Source organism: Cucurbita maxima, unplaced genomic scaffold (assembly GCF_002738345.1).
Source record: "Cucurbita maxima cultivar Rimu unplaced genomic scaffold, Cmax_1.0 Cma_Scf00002, whole genome shotgun sequence".
NCBI lineage: Eukaryota > Viridiplantae > Streptophyta > Magnoliopsida > Cucurbitales > Cucurbitaceae > Cucurbita > Cucurbita maxima.
Genome location: NW_019272018.1, coordinates 2268236 through 2292833, shown reverse-complemented (window position 1 = coordinate 2292833; position 24598 = coordinate 2268236). Strand labels below are relative to the sequence as shown.

General features: G+C 38.5%; 3 protein-coding genes and 1 pseudogene across 8 annotated transcripts in view; 1 reads left to right on the top strand and 3 right to left on the bottom strand.

Moving 5' to 3' along the window:
- Nucleotides 1-397: 397 nt before the first annotated feature.
- Nucleotides 398-7605, bottom strand: LOC111495920. Of its 2 annotated transcripts, XM_023146092.1 has the most exons (14): nucleotides 7527-7605; nucleotides 5694-5817; nucleotides 4769-4891; nucleotides 3298-3354; nucleotides 3096-3203; nucleotides 2922-3005; nucleotides 2723-2841; nucleotides 2534-2635; nucleotides 2319-2435; nucleotides 1330-1398; nucleotides 1110-1230; nucleotides 943-1032; nucleotides 827-865; nucleotides 398-640 (listed from the first exon to the last, which is right to left on the bottom strand). In XM_023146092.1, the coding sequence occupies exons 2-14, from the start codon at nucleotides 5748-5750 to the stop codon at nucleotides 524-526; spliced, it is 1203 nt and encodes a 400-aa protein (XP_023001860.1). In that variant the 5' UTR covers nucleotides 5751-5817; nucleotides 7527-7605; the 3' UTR covers nucleotides 398-523. The 2 variants fall into 2 exon arrangements, with proteins under 2 accessions (XP_023001860.1, XP_023001869.1); XM_023146101.1 differs by lacking the exons at nucleotides 5694-5817; nucleotides 7527-7605 and adding an exon at nucleotides 5213-5463.
- Nucleotides 5703-10193, top strand: LOC111495938 (annotated as a pseudogene).
- Nucleotides 10194-10227: 34 nt separating this feature from the next.
- On the bottom strand, nucleotides 10228-16840 carry LOC111495932 (protein TRIGALACTOSYLDIACYLGLYCEROL 3, chloroplastic-like). Its single transcript, XM_023146114.1, has 11 exons — nucleotides 16741-16840; nucleotides 16243-16441; nucleotides 15849-15989; nucleotides 14232-14327; nucleotides 14041-14118; nucleotides 13439-13500; nucleotides 13244-13319; nucleotides 13020-13127; nucleotides 12295-12470; nucleotides 12110-12194; nucleotides 10228-10414 (listed from the first exon to the last, which is right to left on the bottom strand). Exons 2-11 carry the CDS (start codon nucleotides 16435-16437, stop codon nucleotides 10376-10378), a joined length of 1056 nt encoding a protein of 351 aa, XP_023001882.1. The 5' UTR covers nucleotides 16438-16441; nucleotides 16741-16840; the 3' UTR covers nucleotides 10228-10375.
- Nucleotides 16841-19768: 2928 nt separating this feature from the next.
- The window catches only part of LOC111495892 (sterol 3-beta-glucosyltransferase UGT80A2-like), a 20427-nt gene continuing 15597 nt past the window's right edge, over nucleotides 19769-24598 (bottom strand). For 3 of the 5 annotated variants that reach the window (XM_023146053.1, XM_023146078.1, XM_023146071.1), the window contains 9 exons: nucleotides 24455-24518; nucleotides 23528-23585; nucleotides 23264-23441; nucleotides 21785-21915; nucleotides 21556-21658; nucleotides 21355-21431; nucleotides 20799-20846; nucleotides 20558-20707; nucleotides 19769-20071 (listed from right to left, as the gene is read on the bottom strand). In XM_023146053.1, the coding sequence (XP_023001821.1) occupies nucleotides 19910-20071; nucleotides 20558-20707; nucleotides 20799-20846; nucleotides 21355-21431; nucleotides 21556-21658; nucleotides 21785-21915; nucleotides 23264-23441; nucleotides 23528-23585; nucleotides 24455-24518 (971 nt within the window). In that variant the 3' untranslated portion in view covers nucleotides 19769-19909. Of the gene's footprint in view, nucleotides 20072-20118; nucleotides 20399-20494; nucleotides 20708-20798; nucleotides 20847-21354; nucleotides 21432-21555; nucleotides 21659-21784; nucleotides 21916-23263; nucleotides 23442-23527; nucleotides 23586-24454; nucleotides 24519-24598 lie in introns of those variants that run through there. The other 2 variants (XM_023146060.1, XR_002720391.1) reach the window with 2 other exon arrangements.

The following is a 24598-nucleotide window of genomic DNA, read 5'->3' as shown; positions in this document are numbered from 1 at the left end:
TTGTGATAGGATGTTCGAACTTCAATGCACTTTAAAGCAGCTTCTAAATGAGCTCTCATTTCGAAGTTATTTTGTAATTATCCTCGGCTCTGTTACCCGTTTTTCGTGTTCATTAAAGTTGGTTTCTTATGATAAAAAAATAAAAGGGAACCAAAATATAGATATCATAATTTGAGAGAATATTTTGTTTCTCTACTCTAAATTCATAAACAAAAGTTGGTTTCTCCTGTTGTCTTTCAATGTTTTCCCAATACAACTCCAAATAGTATACCACAAGCACTTAGAACATATTTCAACATAAGTTGAAACTTCACAGCATTTTAAATACAGAAAAGCACAACAAGATTAGAATTCGTACCCGAGATTTCACGTAGAGATCTCCGCTGCATACTTTGCTGATACACGATCATTCCTTTCCCTCGTCATCCTTGAATACCAATGGCATGTACGTTGCCATGTTCTCAACTTCAACGACAACGTACATTGTTACAAGATCATTCCATTTCGTCAAACGATTGTATTATCATGTGTTATCCTCTACTGTCTCTGGGTACGGATCTTGCCAGCACTCGTCTTGCTTAGCAGCCTTCTGCCATCTCTTTCTAAATACATCTAGTTCAATATACGACTGCCTTCTTACCTGCACGGATGAATTTGAATTCAAGGGAAATAAACATAGACTCGACGTTGTTTTAAACATCGCAATGATAAGCCGAAAAGGGTTATTTGATCAGATTCTCCGAGTTATCAAAGGTTCATTAGCACGAACAAGGTAGACTAGACTCCATCGAAACAACTGAAAGCGAGCACATGTGTGGAAACTTACATCGGCTCTATGATCCTTTACATGAGACTTGGAAGATGTCTGCAACATAGAAACCTTTTGTGATTTGATGTTCGTGAGGCTTAAGAAAGATGAAAAAAAACTATCATATTTTCAACCTCATTTTCCTCTGGACCACCGAGTGTCGGTCGTCCATAATGGATTATGTACTCGGCGTCAACGACACCAACGTTCTTCGTTCGATCACCCTATTAGGGAAGAGCTTGACGTTTCAAACAACAGTAGCGAAGTATTGAAGGAAAACAAGATGACTGCTAACTCTTGCCTGTGCACAATATCCCAGTTGCATATCCAAGCCCCAATCATGGATCAAATCATTCTGGATCATATACCAAACACAACGCCACGCAGCTCGGGAGAAAACCGGGGCCATCATTTCTATCCATCTGCAACAAAAGATATCAATTTTCAGGCACAATCACTTTGTACTTCAGCACATGTCTAGAACAGCTGTCTAAGCATAGAGCTTTCGATAATTGCCTTACCCTGTGCATGGAGGAGCTTTACTGTTGACATCACAATCTTTTCCACCATTACTATGTTTAAAAGTTCTCCTGCAGGAGTGACCGACCAAAGACAGAACATACAACGGTAACAACTGATGAAACCACATAAAACATAGATCAAAATGTCAATGATTGATGACTCTGTCTCCACATTAAGAATGTAGTAGAGCTGACAAAGGTAACAAACAGATCTGGTCAAGACTGCCAAGTCCCATCATACCCTAATTATATAATATTATTGATCTTTAAGCGGATCCCCAGGAACTGTCCAATTCCCAGAGAAAACATGTCATGAGTTATTGGTTCATCGAGTTACTGCACTATCTTGTTGAGGATTATTGGGAGAGGAGTCCCATATCGACTATAGGGGGTTGATCATGGGTTTATAAGTAAGGAATACATCTCCATTGGTATGACGCTTTTTGGAAAACCAAAAGCAAAGCCATGAGAGCTTATGCTCAAAGTGGACAATATCATACCATTGTGGAGATCCATGATTCCTAACATGGTATCAAAGCGATGTCAAGGGAATCCTCAAATGTCAAACGAAGAAGTTGTGAGCCTCGAAGGTGTAGTCAAAAGTGACTAAAGTGTCGAACAAAAGATCTACTTTGTTAGAGGGTTTCAGAGAAGGAGTTGAGCCGCGATTAAGGGTAGGATGTTCAAAGGCTCCATAGGCTTCAAGAGAGGCTCTATGGTATACTTTGTTCGAGGGGAGGATTGTTGAGCATTGTTGGAAGTTCCACATCGACTAATTAGGGGGTTGATCATGAGTTTATAAGTAAAGAATGCATCTCCATTTGTATGAGAGTTTATGCTCAAAGGGGACAATATCATACCATCGTGGAGGTCTGTGATTCCTAACATATCCATTACTTCATCAGTTACCTAGTAAAGAAGCTAAGAGAATCTTGCTCTCATGAATATTCATACAAATTGGTTAATACGAAACAAGTGTAGGGGAAGACCTGTGCACGGTCGATCGCCTCCCACGGGCAGTAATTTGATGGTGCACCTCTGATTCATATGGATCAAGTGCTGGTTGCGATATTTCTAGCCCTTCACTTTCAATAATATGCACATACCTTGTAATGAAACAGGGAGAAAAATAATGAAGCTGGTCGGAAGCCATTTATCACGTTCTTAGCTTCGTTTCTTATCAACAAAATTGCAGCCAACTTACTGTTTTGGATTGAAATACTCAACTCCAAGATCCTCATCCCAAAGAAAGATATAATTATACTCAGCCACAATATCAGGATGCAAGAAACGCTTGGCAAACCACCTAGACATTACCAGTTCAAGAACAGATCAAGAATGTGAAACAAAGTTAAAGTCAGCAACTTCCAAAAATAGAGTGAACAAAATCTACCATTTAGTTTGATTGATCGCAGTTACATGTATTACACGATTACTCCAATCGAAGTCCTTCCACTCGTCCACGATACCATCGTAATGGAAAAGCATCACAGCAAAGTCACTAGAAAGGAACTGTAGAATGATCATGAAATAAGTACTATTAATGGACATGAGATTTGAATTTGGCAATATGATTATACTCTTCTTCATACCTTTGTTACCATTTTGTTCACAAGATCTTTTTGTTTAATCCCAACAGCCGTAGCGAACAAGTTGCTTGATGAGTTAACGGGATTCTGTTTCGAGCTATGCACACAATCAGTAGAAGTACTAAGATAAGAGAATCAACAAGCACAAGCATGAAGTCGTTGATCTTGATCCGTGACCTGATAAGAATGCTTCGATGCGCCCCATAGCGGTCGCATTTCCAAGTTAGATGCAGTGACAACAATGTCTTTAGGTAGCGGTTCGCTTCCATTTGGCCTACATTGATTCTAATGCAAAAATCATTTGAGTAATGTATAGTTAATAAGGTCGATACGAAAAATGAGTTCATTCTCGTAATAATGGTTGAAATAGCAAACGAACCTCACATTTATTGAACTTTGAACTGACTAAACCATCTATTCCCCATCTAGGAATTCTCTGCAGAGAAAGAACCTAACATATTATTCTAGATGTTCAATGAGAAGATATCCATTCACTCATGAAGTGTCACAAAATACGTTTGATTAAAAATGAAATCTGTTGCAAATGCCACCAAACATTGAATGGAGGTTGGAGAAGTGCTACAACTAAGAAATATAAGTTGAAAAGTCCTCTGTAAACAAACTGATATAGTAATTAGCTCAACCCCACTACTCTACAAGAAGATCGTGCACCTGTCCCCAATGGAAGAATGAGTGATATGTTTCCCTACAGATCACGGCCTTACCACTCGGTCCTCGATGGGCAGCAGGGGATGCAGTATAGCAGCTCATGTTTGGTTACGCTGTACGTTCCCGCTGGAACGTGTTAGCTGTAGGAAGCAACAACAGACAACTACCCGTAGGGGGTTTATTGCACAAGGCCCCCGCAGAGGAAAAGAACCATATTTAACTTATTAAGTTTAATTAGCTCAACCCCACTACTTTACAATAAGCTTCGCCCATTTTAAAGATTGTGCACCTGTCCCCAATGGAAGAATGAGTAATATGTTCCCCTACGGATTATGACCTTACCACTCGGTCCTCGATGGGTAGTGGGGGATTCGGTATAGCAGCTCACGTTCGGTTACGCTGCGCGTTCCCGCTGGAACGTGTTAGCTATAGGAAGCAACGACGGACAACCGCCCGTCGGGGGTTTACTACAGAAGGCCCTCGCAGAGGAAAAGAACCAGATTTAACTTATTAAGTTTTCGATGACGTAAATCGAAGACTTTGAAGGGTATCTCCAAACATCTCGAGCCCTGGCCACCAAGACACTCTTTGATGCCACAACTCTGCGAGAGACTTTGCCCACCCTAAAGCCAACTTCAAGAGATCGTGTACCTGTCCTTTATGGAAGAATGAGTGATCTGTTCCTCCGCGGATCATGGCCTTACCACTCAGTCCCCAATGGGCAGCAAGGGATTTGGTAATAGCAGCTCACGTTCGGTTGCACTGAGCATTGCCGCTGGATACGTGTTAGCTGTAGGAAGTAACTACGGATGACCGCCCGTAGGGGGTTTATTGCACAAGGATTAAGTTTTCAATGACTTATATCGAAAACTTTGAAGAGTATCTCCTAACATCTCGAGCCCTGACCACCAAGACACTCTTTGATACCACTACTCTACAAGAGACTTTGCCCATCCTAAAGTGAACTTCAAGAGATACTCAGGATTTAACTTATTAATCTTTCAACGACTTATAAATTCCATGACCTTGAAAGGGAATCTCCAAACACTCGAGACTTGACCAACAAGGCAACCCTTGGTGCCACAATGATAATTGGTAACAAAACAACGTAAAAACCCAATACTTAATTCATAGGGACAGCAACCAACACTTCAAAATCTTCAAAGAGCATGAAAGCATACCTCCCTGTAGTCTGGTGCTACATATGCACTCCCCACAAACAATACAAGACAAAGCAAAGAAGCAATTGGAAAAATTCTACAAAGACGTGAATTCCTGCTCTTTTGCTCTGCAAGCAAGGGCAACTGCAAAGAAAACAACTCAAAATAAGCAATGAAACAAAACCATGTCCATTAAGACAGATGCAAGCACCTTAAACCCCACGAAAACCGTGTCCATAAAGACCGATACAAGCACCTTAAACCCCACAAAGAAAAGGGTATAATTAATCTTCAGTAAAGATGCATATTAAACAACACCCATCGTTTCTGAACTGTTGGATTCAAACACACCAAAAAGACCCCAAATCAAACCAAACAGGCGGTAAGAACCCATTACATTACGCAAAAAATAGAAGTTCATTCGGAGGAAAAAGATTAGAAAAGAAGAAGAAGAGGGGTGCTTACACAACCAGAAAACTTCATGTTTCCATGAAATTCCAGAAGATTGTTGGTAAAAGAGGCAAAAAGACTGCCCAAATTTCAATACCCAACAACGTTCACCGTAAAACACTCGGCAACAACATCCAAAATACCGCCCTCCTAGTGAAATGAATTTAAAAGCAGACGTGGGAGAGAAGAAAAGTCTTTAGAGAGAGAAAGAGAGCACTTTCACAGAGGAACGAAAGAGATCCTTCTGTTTTCTTTTTTTCCCCCTTCTTGAAATGGCATTACGGAAGAACAGAGGCAGCCCAATTTACAAGGGGTAGTGTTAATTACACAAAAGGAAGGTTTTCTCCAAAAGAAAACCCAAAAATCTCAAGTTTTTAAGATGGGCCTTCCCTAATTTTTCATTTTCGATTAATTTTGATAAAGTTTTATTAATACTTTTAAATACTCTTAAACTAGTTAGTATATAAACGGAAATAGTTTATTTACACCTTGTCACCTCGATCATCTCCACTTTCACTGTCTCTGCCTTCTTCTTCACCTGATCGACGCTCATTCCGACAAATGGCTAGTCGGCGGCCGTGGCTTCAACAATAGTTTAAGGTGAGCTTCTCGTGTCTGGTCTAGTTTGTGATGCTTTTTTTTGGTGTTTTGAGTGTAACCCACGAATTTCTTAGGTCCCATTATAGTGTATGGGCATTTGATCGACAGTGGTGAGCCTGCTGAAGTCGACCCATCAAAGGTTCAAAACCTGCAAGGTAAGGATAGGTGATTAAGTTCGTTACAACTATGTCTGGACTGTTTAGTAAATGTTGAGATTTGAACCTCTTGACTTGTGAAACTGTTCTCTCTTGTTCTAATTTCTAGAGCATGTTCTTTTTGGTGGGTTTGCTTTAATTCTGGGTTATCTAGTGCTGCTTCGATGAATTGGGTCTTGTATTCCTCTCGAATGCCATAGTTTTCCGATTATAGCTTATGCTTCACCTTCATTGTAATGGATTTGTTTCATGATTTTATTATATACCCATCTGGTCTGGCTTAAGTTGTGAGTTTTTCTTCCAATTATATGTATTAGTGAACTGAAAATGGTACTAATTCATCTGTATTTGTCATGTTCTATACAAGCTATTGGCAAACTACGCTTAGATGAACGTGGGTTGTTCATCTGTTCTGGCTGATTGCAGTTATCAAATGTGATGGAAAGTACCATTGAAATCTTCTGGACTACCGTATTTGAATGATGATTCTAGGAAGTTCACTTATGCCTTCACTTGTTAAGATTTCTCCCTTCTTTTCATACTTCACTAGAACTCCATGGACATCTCCCCGCCGGAATACTCTTCGAGCTAGCCTCGAAGTCTATGGCTGTTGATCTGCCGTATATTCAAAAAGTATAGTGAAATATAGTACTGTTGCTTTATCTTCCATATCATCTGTTCATGAAACCTCAGCATCTTCTACCAATAACGTCTCCAAAAGATCAAGGAAGAGAGCCCTCATGAAATTACCCGAGGGAATGCTTAAACATAAGTTAGATATGTGCTCGAGGCATGGACAAGTTGTCGAAGCACTTAAGCTTTATGACGAGGCAAAGAGTAATGGAATCCAGCTTAACCAACATCACTATAATGTATTGCTCCATTTGTGCTCTTCTTGTAGTTCTCTTGAACCAAGTGAGGATATTGACAGACTAAGCGTGGGCCTCGACCGGGGTTTAGAGATTTTTCAACAAATGATGATCGATAAAGTATCCCCAAATGAGGCTATATTTACTAGTGTTTGCAAGAATTGCAGCTGCAAGAGATGATCCAGAAATGGCATTTTCTTTGGTGAAGCAGATGGAGGATTATGATATTGTGCCAAAATTGAGGTCATATGGACCAGCACTGTTTGGCTTCTGTAGGAAGCTAATGGTAAAAGAAGCTTACGAAGTTGATTCCCACATGGTTGCGTCTATGGTGAAGGCCGAAGAACCTGAACTTTCTGCACTTCTAAAACTCAGTTCTGATGTGAAGAAGACTGATAAGGTCTACGAGTTGCTTCATCGGTTAAGAAGAACGGTGCGGCAGATCGCTGAGCCTACTGCCAAAGTTATTGAAGATTGGTTTAATTCTGCAAGTGCTGCTGAAGTTGGGAAGAAGGCTAGGGAAGGAATGGCTAGACAAGGTGGAGGATGGCATGGACAGGGTTGGCTGGGTAGTGGTAATTGGAGGCTGATGAGAACTCAGGTGGACGATAAGGGCGTTTGTCGTTCATGTGCTCGGAAACTTGTTTGCATTGATATTGATCCAAAAGAAGCTGAAAACTTTGCTGCCTCATTGACCAAGGTGGCTTGCCAAATAGAAGATAAAGCTGGGTTTAATAAATTCCAGGTATGATAGTTTCTTCTTTCAAACCCATATTCAATGATTAGAAGTCTTGATTGTTCATGGAGGGAATAATTTAACATATGTGTCTATTAGGATGGATATTGTCCGCTTTAGCCGGTTATGTAATGTCATCCGTCTTACGGTTTTAAAACGCATCTACTAGAGAGAGGTTTTCAAACCCATATTCAATGATTAGAAGTCTTGAATGTTTCGCTCCCCTCTCTAATCAATGTGAGATCTCACAATCCACTCCCCTTGGGGGCATAGCGTCCTTGGGGGCACACCGCCCGATGTCTGGCTCTGATACCATACACACCAAGCCTACCGCTAGCAGATATTGTCCGCTTTGGCCCGTAACGTATCACCGTCAGCCTCACAGCTTTAAAACGCGTCTACTAAGGAGAGGTTTCCACACCTTTATAAGGAATGCTTCGTTCTCTTCTCTAATCGATGTGGGATCTCACAATCCACCCCCCCTTGAGAGCCTAGCGTCCTTGCTGGCACACCGCCCGGTGTCTGACTCTGATACCATTTGTAACAGTCCAAGCCCACCGCTAGCAGATACTGTCCACTTTGACCCGTTATGTATCGCCCTCAACCTCATGATTTTAAAATGCATCTACTAGGGAGAGGTTTCCACGCCCTTAAAAGGAATGCTTTGTTCCCCTCTTCAACCGATGTGGGATCTCACACAGATACACGCGTGATTAAAATGAAATCAACTTTCAAATCCATGAGAAGTCTAATAGAAATGTCTATGGTAGATTCTTCTTATATCTTCTGTTAATTTATTTTGGACAAAACTCTTACTAGTTTTGAAGGTGAAATAATTCAGGACTGGTTAGAAACACATGGTCCTTTTGATGCTGTAATTGATGGTGCCAATGTGGATCTTATTAATCAACGTCATTTCAGCTTTAACCAGGTGATATATCTTGATATCTATTCAATAAGTTCATACATAATGAGTATCTTAGAGAGAGTGCTTTTTTTCTCTGTGTTTGTTGTGATGAGCAATGAATGCTATCTTCTAATTGCAGCTTGAAAGGATTGTATATCAAATGCATCAGCTTAGTCCTTCAAAGAGATTGCCACTCATAATTTTGCATGAAAATCGTGTCACTGGAAGGTCTGCACAGAACCTTAATAATAAGAAATTAATAGAGACATGGACAAATTGCGGTGCTCTCTATGCTACTCCTCCTGGGTCCCATGATGACTGGAATGCATCTTTCTTTCAATAATCGAGTTATTTACTTGAATATTTGAACACATTTCAAGGTTTCACTAATAGTATGAGCTCAAGTTCTTTGTTAGTTTCTGTGCATATCATTGAAAAGCTCAGTTGCGTACCCTTGTGTATAGTTGCATCATTATTGTTATTTTAATTCTTGTTTTCAATTGAATAGGTAATTCCATGGCTTTATTTTAAAAGAATTTATTATGAACTTCCGCATACGTTTAAAGCATGCATGTGGTGATGTCGCTAATTTAGACAAGAAAGTTTGGAGCGTTACAGTTGGTAATAGAGCCAAACATCGGGCGGTGTGCCAACAAGGGCACTAAGCTCTGAAGGGGGGTGAGCGGTGTGCTAACAAGAATGTTGAGTCCTGACGGGGGATGAGCGGTGTGCTAACAAGGACGCTGAGCCCTAAAGTGGGTGGATACTGGGCAGTGTGCCAACAAGGGCACGGAGCACTAAAGTGGATACCAAGCAGTGTGCCTGCGAGGGGAACGAATGGGTATCCTCCCCCCTTCAATTTGAGAGAGGAACGAGTGCCTGCGAGGACGCTAAGCCCCGAAGGAGGGTGGATTGTGAGATACCACATCGGTTGGAGAGGGGAACGAAGCATTCTTTATAAGAGTGTGGAAACATCTCCCTAGCAAACACGTTTTAAAAACCTTGAGAGGAAGTCCGAAAGGGAAAGTCCAAAAAGGACAATATTTGCTAGTGGTGGGCTACGAAAACTGTGGGCTGATAGACATCTTCAAATTCGATGCCTAAAGGGGATTCATGGGTATTCTTTGGCTGCTACAGGTACTGGTTATACGCTCTGCTGTACGGTCTAAATGTTTGCTGGTGACGAATGATGAAATGAGGGATCTCTCTTGGGAACAGCTTTTTCCCACAGTGGAAGGAAAAGCATCAGGTATCTCCCTCATTATCTTCTCCTGAAAATCGACGTTATATGAATAGTTTGCATTTTGTAAATTTGAGTTCTATTCATACCAACATCAATATTTTCATTTTCATTCTCAGAGTATAATCAACCAACATCGTTATAACACTCCACCGAGTGATTTACAGGTTCGGTTGTCGGTATCAACAGATGGACTAAGACTCCACATGCCCCCCTCTTATTCAGCTGTGATTCAGGTGAGATGATTGACATGTCGAATCGTTAATTATCTAGTGAAAGCGCGAATATGACGTTCACTTTTGACGAATGTTGAGCATATTCCAGGAAGGTGAAGATGGAAGCTGGCACATTCCAACAATTACAGGTGATGATGTTGATACCCCAAAACAATGGTTATGTGCCACCAGAGCCGCTGATGCTTCTTAACTGCTTTTGATTCAATGAAACAGTGGAAGGATATGCTCTTTGAAGCACATTTATTTATCTTTTCAAATTAATAATGTGATTCAAAACCAATTGCACGGAGAATAATATCTAACCAGTATATTATTAAAACAAAGGAAACAGAATTACAGAAATGTGTAGAATATAGGAACTAAATTTTGTTGCCTCCAAAGATATAGGAATGGTGCTATGTCTAATCTAAAAGTACATGATCGTTAGCGTGCCTGCTAATACTTAATCGGACCGTCCAAGCTTCCCGATGCGAACTGAAAACAAGAACAAAAACATGACAAGAATTATATTAGACAAATACTTTTATTTCCCCAAAAGTATACCAGAGAAGAAAACTGTCCTCTCTTGCATTTCAATCATTCGTATACCAAATAGTGTGAGTACATACATCCATATAATTCATGTTATTAAGAAACCGATCTTCCATTAGAAAAAACAAAGAATGAGGCGGACACAGAAAAGGAGTCCACCCACTAGCTATAGAATAGGATTTTAATTCGAAAGAATCAAACTATCAGAGATAGTGTACACACATTACACATTTGAGGAAGGATAAATCGGGGAATTAGTAAGAAATGGTTAGAATTGTATAAAGTGCGAACTGTTTTGCAGGGGTTTTGGGCATCTAGCTTTGTAATAACCCAAGCCTATCCCGCTAATAGATATTGTCCTCTTTGGACTTTCCCTTCTGGGCTTCCCCTCCGGGTTATAAAACGCGTTTGCTAGGGAAAGGTTTCCACACCCTTATAAGGAATGCTTCGTTCCCCTCTCCAACCAATGTGGGATCTCAAAATCCAACCCCTTGGGGGCTCAGCGACATTACTGGCACTCTGCTCAATGTTTGTCTCTAATACTATTTGTAACCACTCAAGCCCACCACTAGTAAATATTGTCCTCTTTAGACTATCTCTTCTAGAATTCCCCTCAAGGTCAAGGTTTTAACATGCATCTTTTGGGGAGAGGTTTTCACACCCTTATAAAGAATGCTTCATTCCCCTCTCCAACCAATGTGGGATCGCACAATCCACCCTCCTTGGGGGACCTGCATCCTTGCTAGCACACTGCCCAGTGTCTAGCTCTGATACCATTTGTAACTACTCAATCTCACCGCTAACAGATATTGTCCGCTTTAACCCATTACGTATTGGCGTCAATCTCATGGTTTTAAAACGCGTCTACTAGGGAGAGGTTTCCACACTCTTATAAGGAAAGTTTTGTTCCCCTCTCTAAAAGATGTGGGATCTCACAAGCTTAGTGTGTAAAAGCTTAGTGTGTAAAATTTTGTGCATGATTGGTCTAGGAGGAGAGGTTCTAGCTCTCTCAATTAGCTCGTGGTTTCGGTTACCTAACATAAACCAAGCCTTAAGGACGCATTAAGCCTAACAACCTCTAAGATACCCTCCTACAATCTCTCAACCTCCCTACAATTTCTACTATTTCTGGCCAGCCAATTTCCCAATAATACAACAAAGAAACAAGCTTGCCAAAAAACTATGCTCGTCCTAAAACAGGGGATTATGGAGCACTTCATCGAACGTAGCATCGCAACCCTTGCCTCGAGCCAAACATTACCCGTACGAACTTAAGCAATTACCCCACAAAGTATGAGCCAACTGGCACCCCACGACAAGTGTTCAATATCTTCATCGTGCCTCCACGTAGAGTGCACCACTGCAAGCCTAAGACCTAACGAGATGGTCTCAGAATACGGTCCGAGGTATTAATTCCCATTCATCTAACCCTCATGTACCTTGAAATGCCTAGGCAGCTAAAAGAATACAGCAAGTGGTTACCCTAAAATATGTAGCTTATATTTCAAACAACTCCTTAAGCTATACTCATTAGTTTGGCACTCAACGACCAAGTTAAAAGGATTATGACAGCAATTCTTGCCACAAACATCACATCAACATCGTCGAAACGTCTAAAAATACGCTTATTTTCTTTACCTGTTGAACGATTGGATTTGTCGATGTTGTAAATTCATCGGTCATTCCTTGCCAGACAACCTTTCCCTCATATAAAAACAACAACCTACAAAATATCAAATTTTGTTCTTTCAGGGACATGCTAGCAATATCATTTATACCTTATAAGCAGCAAGAGCTCATAAAACAGCAATTAAAATTGTAACCTGTCAACGGCTCTCCTAATGGTACTATGTTGGTGGGTGACTGCAATATAAGATGCAATTTTGCCAGGCTTCCCACGAGCATCCTCACCCTTAATATGTACAGAACGTATAAGATCTTCAACAACAGTTGATGCAATTGGGTCGAGTCCAGCAGTTGGTTCATCATACAAGAGTACCTGTTTACATGAGCAATCACAGTCGGTGTCAATGGCCATGAAACAAGGTGCCATTACTGTAGTCATCTAAAGTGAATCGAACAGTCAACAAGGCAGCCATACAGCTCGTAAGCAATGGCAAATAATCACTCGTGTCATGAAAAAAGTTATTTTAGTCGATCAAATAGTTCATTAAAAAAAAGGTCCAATTAATACCCAGTAACTAATTGCAGTTGCGAGTTCGTGATGATTTTTGAAAACGTAAGCGAAGTGCTTTCAAAAGTTGCAAAGTTGCCCAAGATTTTTCATTAAGGTTTCAAAACTACTCTTGGAGTAAAAAATTGTTACAATGTTGGACAGAAAATAAACGTAACGACGACCTAGAACGACATGGTGACAACTAGAATGCTTGCTTAGATAAGTTTGAAAGGACATTCAGACATATTGACTTTTGTCCAACATTCTATTGGCTTTTCTTCTCCGATAGTAATTTTCAAAAACAAAAAAACCAAATGGTTATGAAACGGAGCCTTTAATAATAATCTAACCGTACAGAAATAACGGAGATACCTCTGGCTCAATTTCTTTCCTTGTGTTATCAAAAATTATAGACCGAGCTAAAGCAACTCGTTTCTTCATTCCACCTGATAATTCGGAAGGTAACCGATCCTCAACTCCCTAACAAAATAAAAGTTTAACATACGAAATATCAGAAAATTTTGAAGCACTGCCTAAAATGAGACAAATTGGAGATTTGAGAAGATGGCTATCATATAAATAAATGCTAGGCAAACCTTCAGCCCAACAGCTGCCAAGTTCTCAGTTACCAATGCTGAAATTTGATCTTCAGACAAGCTTGAATTTTCATACCTAAGCAGTAAACAAAAGTAAAAATGAGATAATACTGAAATCTTTATACAGGTTAAGTTCATGGTATAATATAACGAAAATTGTGAACGAGATTTTTTTTTAAGAAATTAGTCTCTTACAAAAGGAAACCAACATTTTGCCGCACGGTTAACGAGTCAAAAAGTGCTGCACTCTGAAAAACCTACAGCCAGAGAGAAATGAAAGGATGAACAGTTTAAGGATTAAAAAGAAACTCAATGGCTCATATGATTTGTTATACAGAAACAAGTTTCTAGAATCATGAAAAACAAGGAATTTAAAATCTAGAATTGTTAAATCACAATGGAATTTAAGAACTTAACTTGATAGGGATACAATAAATTTACTTAACATCAATAATTTCTGCACCCTTGTAAGGAATGCTTTGTTCTCCTCTCCAATCGATGTGGGATCTCACAATCCACCCCCTTGGGGACCCAGAGTCCTTGCTAGCACACCGCCTGGTGTCTGGCTCTAATACCATTTGTAACAGCCCAAGTCCTCTGCTAGCAGATACTGCCCTCTTTGGACTTTCCCTCAAGGTTTTAAAACGCGTCTGCTTGAGAGAGATTCTCGCACCCTTATAAAGAATGTTTTGTTTCCCTCTCCAATTGATCTGGGATCTCACAATTTCATACTTCTATAAAAAGTCATTTTTCAAATAATTTCTAGAATTATATGCAACTTAAAAGAAAATTCTAACCAATCCAATTCGAAGACCAGATAGCTCCTCATCATCAATCAAACCAACTCGCTTTCTACCTCGAATATATACCTCTCCCTGTTCACAAAACCAGAAATCCAATAAGGGTAATCATATATATGGAAACCTGGAATATGCATACAACTAAAACATCAGCAAAATACAATGTGAAATCAAAGACGATTTTTTACCTTGTCTGGAGAAAGAAGACCTGCAATGATCTTTAGTATTGTTGATTTCCCAGTACCAGAAGGCCCAATAACTCCCACAGCTTCTCCATGTCTAATCTATACAAATAAAAATAAGAGAGGAAGTAAAATATTTTAAAAGATAATTAAAATTACTAAATATAAAAAACGGAGTTAGCCGAGTGAAGAGCTGTGAGAATATCGATGCAGGGTGATTAGTGTTCTTCTTCTGTAATGTTGCAAATGAAGGAAGAATAAATGAGACCAAGCTATGAAACAGTACAACAACAGAGACGGGTGCCAACCCTGGAAATACCATTATCAAACCCAAAACTTCCTTCTTCCTCCATGAGACGTGCCTTTGGAAGGAATTCACATAAACGAGAAGATATACGATATATACAACATGCATACTTCTCCACTAACAATATGACGATTTATCGCCTTTCCAAGGTTGTTTCTTCTTTCAAGTTGCTAAGCTGTCCAAAGTTAGCTGATGATGATGCTTTTTTTCTTTTAAAGTAGGAACCACGTTTCATTGGAATGCAAAAAAGGATGAAAAGCCTTGAAGTAGAAAATCAATAGAGATCGGACAAAAAATTAACCCATTATTGAGTCTAGATCAGTAAAGCTTTGATATCACCAATCTTGGAAAGCATCCTATGCATTGTATATGTCTTCTAATCGCACTTTTAATTATCCGTCACGCGAGGAAAAGCATGACAAAAAAGGAATGCTATACAACCTGTTTCCTCCCAAAACCATGTAATCGGACAATACCCAACAGCCAGAATCATAGACTCCATGTTGATGCTGATTATTGGAAATTGTTGAAAGATGCTATGTTCATTGACATGAATAGATACGAAGAGACCGAAGCAAAGAGGAAGAGGAAAATCCATGAAGGCTCAAAAGAAGTTCAATAATAGCTGAAAAATGCATTTGAAACTACAATAATCACAACCGTTCCACCTCTTTCTCTTTGCATTCAATGACCACCTCGGCTCCTCTCTTCTCGAGAATCCATACATCCATTATCAGGATATGGACAGTTATCTCTCAAGCACAGGTTTAGGTTCAGCCTCAATTAGAAAATAAAACGGAGCACCTAACAATATATCTTCACAGACCAAGAACTACGAGATCGCCCCTTTCATTCTGGGGTGACGGATGGATCAGATCATTCAAGCCTTTTTATTTCATGCTTTTCTCGGAGGTCTAGAGAAACCTCCAATCAATAGGATTTTCTTAATCCTCCCTTCCCGAAAGCAAAAGGAAGAATGTGAAAGTCTTTTTTCTTTCTTCCGCAAGGACCAGGAGAAAACTTTTATCAATGACAACAATTTATTTGATAATCCGGTAAAAACAGTACCACGTTCTCATTTCCATAGCAGCGTAACTCAAAAACAACTAATAAGATTCAGCAAAACAATATTAAACAAGAATTAAAAGTAGACATATAAGCCCCAAAGCACAGTAAATTGTAATGGAAGTGTACATAGAACACTCAAAAACAACTAATTCCTTATTTTCTTGACAAAAAAGAAATCAATTACATCTATATATTATCAAAAGAGAGAATTTGCATAAAAGTGAAAAAGGAAATGAACTATGAATCACCTTGAAGCTCACACCTCTCAATATATGCTTTTCTCCAAAGGACTTGTAGACATTTCTACACTCAATGAGAACATCAGACTCGTCCTCGTCCTCGTCCTCGTCCTCATTATCTCGGCTTAAATGTTCCGATGTAAACGAGTCCTGATAATATAACCATTGTTAAATATGAACCATATCAGACAAAACATAAATATATCAATTTGAGTTCATAAAGTAAGGGGAGACCTATTGTTTACAATGAACACAAAGACAGAACAGATATACTAAACAATTAAAGATTTCAACTAAATTATGAAAATCGAACACAATCACAGCAATTCAAATACAGCGAAGCTACCAATTCAAGGAACACGGAGAACACACAAAGAAATAAGTAAAAAAGTGAATGATGTACATTGAAATTTACGGTAGATGATCCATCACTCTTGAAGAAAGGGGGAGGCGCAATGCAATTACAAACAATCCTTCTCTGATCCTTTTTCTTCAAACAAAACGAATTGTGATTATCAAGAACAGCTACTTTACGCGATCGAGATGAACAATCGGGCACTGTTAATGGGAAGAACACCGAACCCGATATAGAAACCATGTTCCTAAGATTAACCCGTAAAAGGGTAAGTGAATTTTGAGATTTTGAAGCTGAACCACGATACAATCGGTCCAAAATCAGCCTCCAACGCACTTTATAGTATCAACGCAATCGAAAATTCACAAGTTTAAAGAAACCTAAATAGGATTATGAGCAAAAACCCCCCTGGGTTACCAAATTCTGCATCGAAATAAACACGAAATGCAGCAGAACTCGCCGAGAAAAGATTTGGAAAGATGAAGAAACGAGATGGGAATGTACAGAAACTTTGTAGATTGAAAAAAACCCACTTAAAATCAATACCCCGTCGTATCCTGGGCGTTGATGTGAAGAACCGATGAGGCGTTACCCTTGTACGACCTCGTTTCCCTTCAATTGTTTACCCTTGTTTTCTTGGCATTATTGGTTTTGGCTTTAAAAGTTCTTTACATCATTATCACACGCTTCCCTCTCTTCATTATAATAATCAAGAGACTCCCAATTTATCTAATTATTGTCTTAAATTACTTGTTTGTTCTAATTCTTGTTCTTTCTATAAGAGTGTACCATTTTCTTTGTTTCTTCGCTCAAAATGTTAGTTTTTGATTTTCTTTAGTTCTAATTGAATTGATTTCATAAATTCTATAATTGAATTGAATTCAATTTTTATGAGTACATAGAGTTCAAATTGTTAAATCAATTTTCGTAAGTGATGTTTTTAAGCGTCAAGGATGGTTGGTGCACTCAACCAAGCTTTGATAAGGTATTGGCAAAGGTAAAGGCAGAGAGAAAGAGAGCTTGCCAAAATTATTTCCTTAGGAGATCGAGAGAGGAGACAATTCAACTGAGAATGACAAGAGATGCTTTAATATCCCACATTGGTTGGGGAAGAAAACGAAACACCCTTTTTAAGAATGTGGAAAAGGGTGTAGAAACCTTTTTCATATTAACGCATTTTAAAAACCTTGAAGGGAACCCCGAAAGGGAAAGTCTAAAAAGGACAATATCTACTAGCAGAGCTAGACACCAGACTATGTACCAGCGAGGAGGTTGTTCCCCGAAGGGGTAGACACGAGTCAGTGTGGATTTGCCCACATCGATTGGAGAAAGGAATGGGTGCTAGCGAGAACGTTGGGCCCTAAAGAGGGTGAATTGTGATATCTTACATTAGTTGGGGAGGAGAACATAACACCCTTTATAAAAGTGTGGAAAAGCACGTGGAAACAGCTAGTGGACTTGGACGTAGAAACACCCTTTATATAAGGTACTAAATTGTTTCTAGTTTTGAAGTGTTCTTGTTAGTATAATGAGATGTTAGTGAACTTATGATTGGTTGTTCGGTACATACCACTTTCCAAACTCTCAGCGGAAGTGAAGCAGTGATAATGGATTTGATGGGCATGGAGAAGGGCTATGCTTGGGTTAATGGACTAAGTATCGGAAGGTATTGGCCAAGTTATCTTTCAAATGAGAATGACTGCTCTTCAAATTATGACTTCCGTGGGGCTTACTCTAATGGCAAGTGTGCCACTAACTGTGGAAAGCCTACTCAAAGATGGTATGTTCTTGAGGAGTTCTTGGATTTTGAACTCTCTTTTCGACAACCTACAACTTTTAGCTCAAATGAAAGTGTTGTTTTTTTTTTTTTTGAACTTTTAGGTACCATATCCCAAGATCTTACTTGAATTATGGGGGAGAGAACACACTAATTTTATTCGAAGAATTTGGTGGGAAGCCATTGGATATAGATATCCAAACAACGCGGGTGAAAAAGGCATGTGCAATGCCTTATGCAGGAAGCACGTTGGAGCTATCGTGCCATGATCGAACCATCAGTGATATCAATTTTGTGAGCTTTGGGAACCCCGATGGCACTTGTGACAATTTCCAGAAGGGTTCCTTCGAGTCATCCACTACCTTATCAGTCATCGAGATGGTATAACTCGTTTTTGTTAAATGGATGATACTCTGGGTTTTGGGTTTTTTTTTTTTTTTTTATGATGAGTTTGTTTGAATTTTGATTGAAAATGCAGGCATGTCTTGGACAAAGGGAATGCTCGATTGAAGTTTCGGAAAACAATCTTGGATCAACTGGTTCCAAGTAACGTAATCGGCTTGCTGTTCAAGTTACTTGTTGGAACATTCTTGATTTTTAGGTTTCCCCTTCCTCTTCCTCTTCCTCTACCTCTTGAAGAACTAAACTCGTGCGAATCGAAATTGGACAGGTAAAGACAAAGTTATGGCAGTTGAGAGAATTGACCGTAAGATGATTTCTTAGTATAAATAGTTATTTTTAAATATCTTTTGAAAGGGTATTCAAGCAAGTTATTTTATTTTATTATTATCTAAATTTTACAAAATATTCGTAAATTTTAAGGTAGATTTTTGTGATGTAAATTTAATTCTACTTTTTTAAGGCATGAAATTACAAAGTGAGATATTCATCTAAATTCATAAGAAAATTTGTCTAAGATGGATTAAAGAAATTTATGGATATCTGTTCAGCTTGGTTTGGATTATTCTTTGAAATCATCCTTCTCACTGGTAAATCATCTTTTTCTTCGTTTTCTTCTTGGGCATTTTCCTTCTGGTCTTCCTCTTTTTCAATGAAAAATCATCTTTCTCTTTAAGAGCGGTTTGGTTTAAGACAGAGGAACCAAACATTTCTTATAAGGATGTGAAAATCTCTACATTTTAAAACCTTGAGGAGAATCATAAAAGGGAAAAACCCAAAGAGAATAATATGTTATCTATGGGCTTGAGCTGTGTTATACATGGTATCAATGCATGACACTAGGCTGTATTCCAATAAGAATGTTGGATCTCCAAGATGTGGATTGTGAGATCCAACATTGGTTGGAGAGAGAAACAAGACATTCCTTGTAAGGGTGTGAAACCTCTCCCTAACACGCATTTTAAAACTTCGAGGGGAAACAAAGAAGAAAAACCAAAAGTGAACAATATCTGTTATTGGTGAGCTTGGGCTATTATAAATGGTACCAAAGCTAAACATCATGCAACGTAACAACGAGGACGTTGGGCCTCCAAGAGAAGTGGGTTGTGAGATCCCACATTGGTTGGAGAGGGGAACTAAACATTCCTTATAACGGTGTGAAAACCTCTCCGTAACGGACTCGTTGTAAAAGGGTTACACAAACTACCCCATATTCATATCTTAAACATTGATGAATCATCATATAATGATGAAGAAAACAAGAAGATTTAAGAAAACTTATGCGGAGTGTGACAGTGGCTGCAAAGCTGAATTTAATGAGAAGGCCATTGGACTTTGATTTTTCATAAGAGCACCAAGCGATACCTGTGCCTGTATCTTTCCTTGTACACCTTGATCTTATCAACTTCCTATGTTATTCAACACAGACCTCAAATATAAAGTATATTAGAAAATTGTACGTCGATACATCGATGAAGCTAGAACTGAAATAATAATAAAAAAAGAAAAATATTGTATTCATCAACTGGAGCAAAAGGATTAAGACATATGGAGAAGGCGTCTAACTGAAAAGCCACGTTTAGTATTTGAGACAATCAGAGCTCTACTTTGATGAAAATGTTTGTGGAAAGCCTTCACTGCACCTTCTACGCCATCTTCGCTTCCTATGGCCTTAGACAGTTCCACAGCCCTCTGTTTTACCTGTGCAATCAGCCCGTCCCAGAAAAATAAACAACTTCTTCTATGAAGTCATATGTTCAAATTCAAGTAAGACGATGAAAAAGAGCTCATGTTTCGACTCTTTCTTCCGAGCAATATGCACATTTTCACATATTTATGATATCGAGAGCTTGGTTTTTACCTTTCTATCAGTTGCAACATAAATAACATGCCTTAGCTTATTAGTCAAATCAAGAAATCAGTGTGCTATACTATTTATTAACGAAGGCTTAGGCTTCTAGGGGACCAGCTGAACATGAGGGACTCCTTTCAAAGATATGGGCACTGATCGATTTGAATTCTAAAGGCTCTTGTCGGGAAGAATTTCATCGAACATCTTAAGTGTTTGATGGGCAAGTCTCGATAGTCTCAATTAGTCTCAATTACAAGGACCAAAATGATAACTTTGTATTAACTCAAATATTAATTTTAGAAGTCTCTAAAAGTTGACAGAAGTAGCTAAAATACCTTGGGTTCAAGCATAAAGTTTATGGCATCAATCAAACTTTCAAGCGAAAACTCAGCTATTGGGATAGGCGGGGGACCAAGTCCCCTTGCATGCACACGGTCTCCCCAAAATTGCTGATCACCGAAGATCGGCACAATTGTTGTTGGACACTGAAAAAACATAAACAGGAACAAGGTTGAGATCCGACATTATGCATAACAACAGTGTCAAAAAAGATAAAGAGGAATGGTGAGAATTTACAGCAGCTTTGAGACCAGCTGCAGTTGTTCCAGCACCCCCATGGTGTACCTGAATAGTTTTTAGAGACCACAATCACCAAGTATAACATGAAAAAAATGCTATTTTTAGATTGATCAACACTCGTACACAATAGAGAGATAGAGAAAAGGAAATGCATTGTATGTTTAAGTTTATATTGTTCAACATTTCATTATTTGCAACGAGCTGAGCTTTCACCGAGTAAAATGAATGTAGTCAATGAAAGAATGTACCAGAAACAGCTGACCCACAAAGAATCCCAACACTAACTACAAGAAGCGACGCCAATCTAGAAGAATAAGACTAAACTGATAATTATGAAAAGCTTGATGAACAGATATCCATAAATATACATTAAACCTACCAACCTGACCACCTTTCAACCCCTCCAAACAATCATGCTATTCCTCTCAAGACAAAGACAACAACCATGCCAAGTTGTAATTTAGGAACTTGAGACAAGTCCAAGATGTTGCGATGGACAAAAAAACTGTCCACAAAGTTGCAAAAAATTAAGGATAGCACTTAAAAACTTTACCACAGCCATGCATCTCGGAAATAGCCAATCGTGAGGACAGTTATCAAGCACGTACACGAACTCTTTTGGCTCTGCCACTAGATATACAGAACCATGTGCCTTCCATCAGTCAAGCATTGGAAGCCACGTAACATATATATCTTTTTTCTATTTCATAAATGAACCGGCAAAAGAGAAAAAGGATAGCAATATTAAACTAACAGTTTCCAAGACCACCCCAGCCTTTATTGATTATTCCTCTCCTTCCTGTAATGTTCAGAGCTTCAACTATGATCTGTGTCATTTCTTGTGGTTGTTCAACAGGCTGCATCAAACTCAAAATTGAAAAAATAGATGGATAATTTCATCCTTTCATAATTGTTTATAGCGTAACTGAAACTTAAAACATTTAAAATACTAGAAGATCAAAAAGGTTGAAAATAGAACTCACAAGGCTGCCAAATCCAATATAAATGGGCATTTCACCAGCTTCTAACCATTCCACAAGAGAACTTGGGGGTTGATAATTTGAAGCAAGGTCAAGGAAACAAAATCCAACTACATCAATTTTAGGCCCCCAATCTGAAACAATGAGAAAAGAGTTTCATTAAAACAAGGAGTACGAATGGGATCATCAAGTACCACATGAAGTAACAGAATTCCCAAAGAACAGGAAATGATAGCAGCAAGAATTTATAAACAACAAATCCTGGGAAAGGGAGGAAATAAGGATGGATGTCATACTGTCAATTCACTACTTAAGCTGCAATTATGTTCCTTAAAATTTTAGTAGTCCATACTTAAGCCTTGGAAGGGGTGTGGCAGGACCTAAGTGCTTCTTAAACAAGTAATAGCCAGACTTTGGATAAAACAACTATAAAAAGAAAAAAGAAAAGAAAAAGAAAAAAAGAAAACCTACAAATATCTGAAATAAATAAGAAATGAGGAAAAAGGAGCGGGGGCTGATGAATAATCTAGAAAAGGAGTAGCTCTTTCTTTGATTGGATACGAGAATCCCCTTCTCAAAGGATTTGAAAGGCTTTCGATTCTGAAAACATACACAAGGGGTAACAAGAAAAATGAATCAGACAGCCAGTTAGCTTGTGCGCATAGAATACTTGGGAGGGGGATGTGAATAGGAAGGGTGCATTATCATATTGGTGGAGTCGAAGAAATAAAAGGAAAGGTTTGGGGCTGCTGAAAGATGAAGAACTGAAAGAAATGAAGGTTGCATTGCGAAGATCACCTTCCAAGGATTCCACAATTAATTCAACGGGCGAAATTAAGAGGGTATTTGGTATTGAATCTGAATTTGATTTTATGATTTACAAGAAGTGAGGTACACTCTCCCTCTCACTCCATCTCTATCAACTCTGGTTCTGCATGTGTAGTCTTCAAAAATTTACCCACTGACTTGTTCTTTATCTCTCTATTCCCACAACTGTAGTGATTCAAACCCTTCATGCTTAATTCTGACATGATGTACCTACTGGGAGTCTTTAGATAAAGCAAAAATTTCAAACTTCCAATCTAAATTTAAGTACATTTAGAAAATCTGGAACTTTAATGTTCAAGATACTCCGGCAGAGATTAATAAGAAAATTTTGCTGGCCTTCATAACTATACTTTAGATTTTAGTCTGCTTGATTGGGGTCATTCTTGTAGTTTGCCTCCTTTTGTGGGCTCTTTTTTTGTATGCCTAGTGTATTCTTTCATATTCTCAATGAAAGCTTGGTTTCTTATTAACAAAAATGTGTATGCATACATAAAAGGAGAAACAAATAGAATTTGTTAGAATAAATGCAAGAAAAGAAGAAAGGATCAAGCATGTGAAATAGAATTTTTTTTGGGGTGGAAACATTACTAAAAATAATATTATCTTTCAGTTATGCTATAGCCATCTTATAAATATCACCAGAAGTGATTTTACCTTTGGGCTTTGGAATAAGGTGAGGACTCCATATATAACCATAAGGCACCTCCGGAAGACTGCTGTACTGTCCAGTAAGATAGGATATTCGTCTCAGTTTCAATTTTTTCCTCCTGAAGCTATTTATAATGTCACGAATTCCGAGCCAAATTAGAGTATCAACTACGTTATATGACAACTGCCAAAAGAGAAAATATTTACATGTATTAAAAAAAGAAAGAAAAACAAAAGTCCAACAATTGAGAACCATCAGGAGTAAATCACCTTATTTCCCATATGATGCTTGACGTTGGCTAGAGGATGAGGAAAATCACTGGTGGGCCTGAAAAAATGGTGCTGATGGTTACTGCATAATCCAATGGAACAATTGTGCTTTTCAAATGGTGTATTAATTAATCATAGATCATAACTTTGATCTCTGGCATAACATCATCATGCAGATGAAAAACCATCAATACTTCTTTGATGTTAATTTTAAAGGGGGAGGAGGATAGGAGGACATTCCAGGGATCGCACAGTAATTCAGCTTTTGGTGTTAATCCTTAATAACACTGTAACAACAAAAACTCTTGAATTGATTGACCGTCTAGTCTTTACTAGAATAATTCATCCAGTTAAAAAGGAAGTTAAAAATTCTAAAGTTTAAGTTATTTTTTAAATTTCATATCTCCAATTCATAACCTTTCTAGATTGTCGGGGATACAAAATTTAAAACAACATGGCTGACTTATCAGTTTTCTAAGAACCAAGAGTGAAAGCAAGGGGAGCTTTAAGATTTTCCACTATATTGGAAAGGATTAGATGTGGACCCAACTAATCTCATTTAAGATCAACATGGATTTAATGAAAATTCTTGAGGAAGGACTCACCACCTTTGTTTCTTGAATAAGAACCATAATTGGGCTATGTTGTTGCAGCACTTTCTGTAAGCTAATTCTTTTTTAATAATACCCAAAAAAAAAAAAAAAATTATATTGATGCAAACTCCATAAATGAGTGAAATCAGACCCAAACAAAAAGTAATAAGGCCAGAAAAGGAACCCAAAAAGGAATCAGAAAATTGAAGATCAACTAATTAGACACCAAAATTGAAAGTTAAAGATTTATTCAATGTTGTTTCTGTAACTACGCTTGTAATTTAGAATAATACTATTTGAGAATTATGTACAGCTGGATCAATACAACACTTACGTCCATGGCATTGTGAAAAAGACATGAAGTGGCAATCTCAACGCCTCAGCAACTTGAGTATGACCTGAACAGTCAGTGAAGCAATTTAAGTTCATTAGATGATAGCCAATCAGAAAAAAAAAGGGGGGGGGGGGGGGGGGGGGG

Excerpts from the sequence above, each read along its gene's own strand:
- LOC111495920 (XM_023146092.1), bottom strand. The coding sequence starts at position 5,750 with ATGAGCGTCGATCAGGTGAAGAAGAAGGCAGAGACAGTGAAAGTGGAG. Across the intron at positions 2,842-2,921 it reads TGAACAAAATGGTAACAAAG|TTCCTTTCTAGTGACTTTGC; the intron begins GTATGAAGAAGA and ends ATCATTCTACAG. Across the intron at positions 1,231-1,329 it reads AAAGCTCCTCCATGCACAGG|ATGGATAGAAATGATGGCCC; the intron begins GTAAGGCAATTA and ends CTTTTGTTGCAG.
- LOC111495932 (XM_023146114.1), bottom strand. The coding sequence starts at position 16,437 with ATGGTTTCTATATCGGGTTCGGTGTTCTTCCCATTAACAGTGCCCGAT. Across the intron at positions 14,119-14,231 it reads GTCTTCTTTCTCCAGACAAG|GGAGAGGTATATATTCGAGG; the intron begins GTAAAAAATCGT and ends TTTTGTGAACAG. Across the intron at positions 12,195-12,294 it reads ATTAGGAGAGCCGTTGACAG|GTTGTTGTTTTTATATGAGG; the intron begins GTTACAATTTTA and ends GATATTTTGTAG.